Source organism: Limulus polyphemus, unplaced genomic scaffold, assembly GCF_000517525.1.
Source record: "Limulus polyphemus unplaced genomic scaffold, Limulus_polyphemus-2.1.2 Scaffold13036, whole genome shotgun sequence".
Lineage (NCBI taxonomy): Eukaryota > Metazoa > Arthropoda > Merostomata > Xiphosura > Limulidae > Limulus > Limulus polyphemus.
Window position 1 is genome coordinate 1 of NW_013678646.1, and position 1878 is coordinate 1878.

Consider the following 1878-nt stretch of genomic DNA (forward strand, 5'->3'; position numbering starts at 1 on the left):
TTAGAGACTAGTCCATTAACTGTAATGTGAACTGTTACAGAGGTACTTATCTGTAGGTTTCAACTTACCTTTATCATTCTGCTCTTTAGAGACTAGTCCATTAACTGTAATGTGAACTGTTACAGAGGTACTTATCTGTAGGTTTCAACTTACCTTTACCATTCTGCTCTTTAGAGACTAGTCCATTAACTGTAATGTGAACTGTTACAGAGGTACTTATCTGTAGGTTTCAACTTACCTTTACCATTCTGCTCTTTAGAGACTAGTCCATTAACTGTAATGTGAACTGTTACAGAGGTACTTATCTGTTGGTTTCAACTTACCTTTACCATTCTGCTCTTTAGAGACTAGTCCATCAACTGTACTGTGAGAAGAGCTACTACTGAGGTACTTATCTGTCGGTTTCAACTTACCTTTACGATGCTGCTCTTTACAGACTAGTCCATTAACTGTGATGTGAACTGTTACAGAGGTACTTATCTGTCGGTTTCAACTTACCTTTACGATGCTGCTCCTTAGAGACTAGTCCATCAACTGTACTGTGAGAAGAGCTACTACTGAGGTACTTATCTCCTGATTCAAAGGAAGACGGCAGGCTTCTTGGTTCGTGCTTATGATTACTGGTTGTTTCTGGCTCATTTCTAATAGCCTGTGGTTCCATCCTAGCAAAAAAAGTTTTTTATTTGTTTGTGTTTTAGCGAAAATCTGTACATTGAGCCCTGTTCACTAGATGGAATCGAACTCTTGATTTTAGTGTTGTAAGACCTCACACTTACCACTGACCTACCTCTGGATAAAAGGGTCCTTATTGACTAAGATATAGAGGATCAATTCTGGTGTTACTGAAAGTTGATATATCAAGTTTGTTTGTAATTTCATGCAAAGCCACACGAGGGCTACCTGCGCTAGTCGTCCCTAATTTAGCAGTGAACGTTTAGATGGGAGGCAACTAGTCATCACCACCCACCGCCAACTCATGGGCTACTCTTTTACCAACAAATAGTGGGATTGACCATCCCATTATAACGCCCCCATGGGTGAAAGGGCGAGGATGTTTTTTGGAACGGAGATTCGAACCCACGACCCGCAGATTGTGAGTCAAGCCCTCTAAACACCTGGCTAAACCAATGGATAAATTCCTTATTTTTAAAAAAATAGTTGTCTAAACGTTGTCGCAACAGACAACATAAAAAGGTAATAGCAGTTATTACAGTAAGAACTTACACAACTAAACGAATTAAGACATTTTAATACACAAATTTTTTCTTTGAAAGTAAATGTATTAAATTTTGTTCCACTTTGAAATGAAAACTACCCCTAAGTTATTAAAAACTACCTTTCAAATTCAAAACTACCCCTAAGTTATTAAAAACTACCTTTCCAATTCAAAACTATCCCTAAGTATTTAAAAACTACCTTTCCAATTCAAAACTCTCCCTAAGTATTTAAAAACTACCTTTCCAATTCAAAACTACCCCTAAGTACTTAAAAACTACCTTTCCAATTCAAAACTACCCCTAAGTATTTAAAAACTACCTTTCCAACTTAAAACTACCCCTAAGTATTTAAAAACTACCTTTCCAACTTAAAACTACCCCTAAGTATTTAAAACTACCTTTCCAACTTAAAACTATCCCTAAGTATTTAAAAACTACTTTTCCAACTTAAAACTACCCCTAAGTATTTAAAAACTACCTTTCCAACTTAAAACTACCACTAAGTATTTAAAAACTACCTTATTTACCTTACCTTTACCTTATTACTGGTCAACTTTCAGTGTTCACATTACCTTATTACTGGTCAAATTTCACTGTTCACATTACCTTATTACTGGTCAAATTTCACTGTTCACGTTACCTTAATTACTGGTCAACTTTC

General features: G+C 36.1%; 1 protein-coding gene across 1 annotated transcript in view; it reads right to left on the reverse strand.

Annotated features, from left to right (window-relative positions):
- Positions 1-442: 442 nt before the first annotated feature.
- LOC111084043 (protein piccolo-like) overlaps positions 443-1878 on the reverse strand; it is a gene marked incomplete at its 5' end in the record, with an annotated part of 9147 nt that continues 7711 nt past the window's right edge. Inside the window, one exon of the mRNA XM_022380822.1 lies at positions 443-662. Within this exon, the coding sequence (XP_022236530.1) occupies positions 446-662 (217 nt within the window). The remainder of the gene's footprint in view (positions 663-1878) is intronic.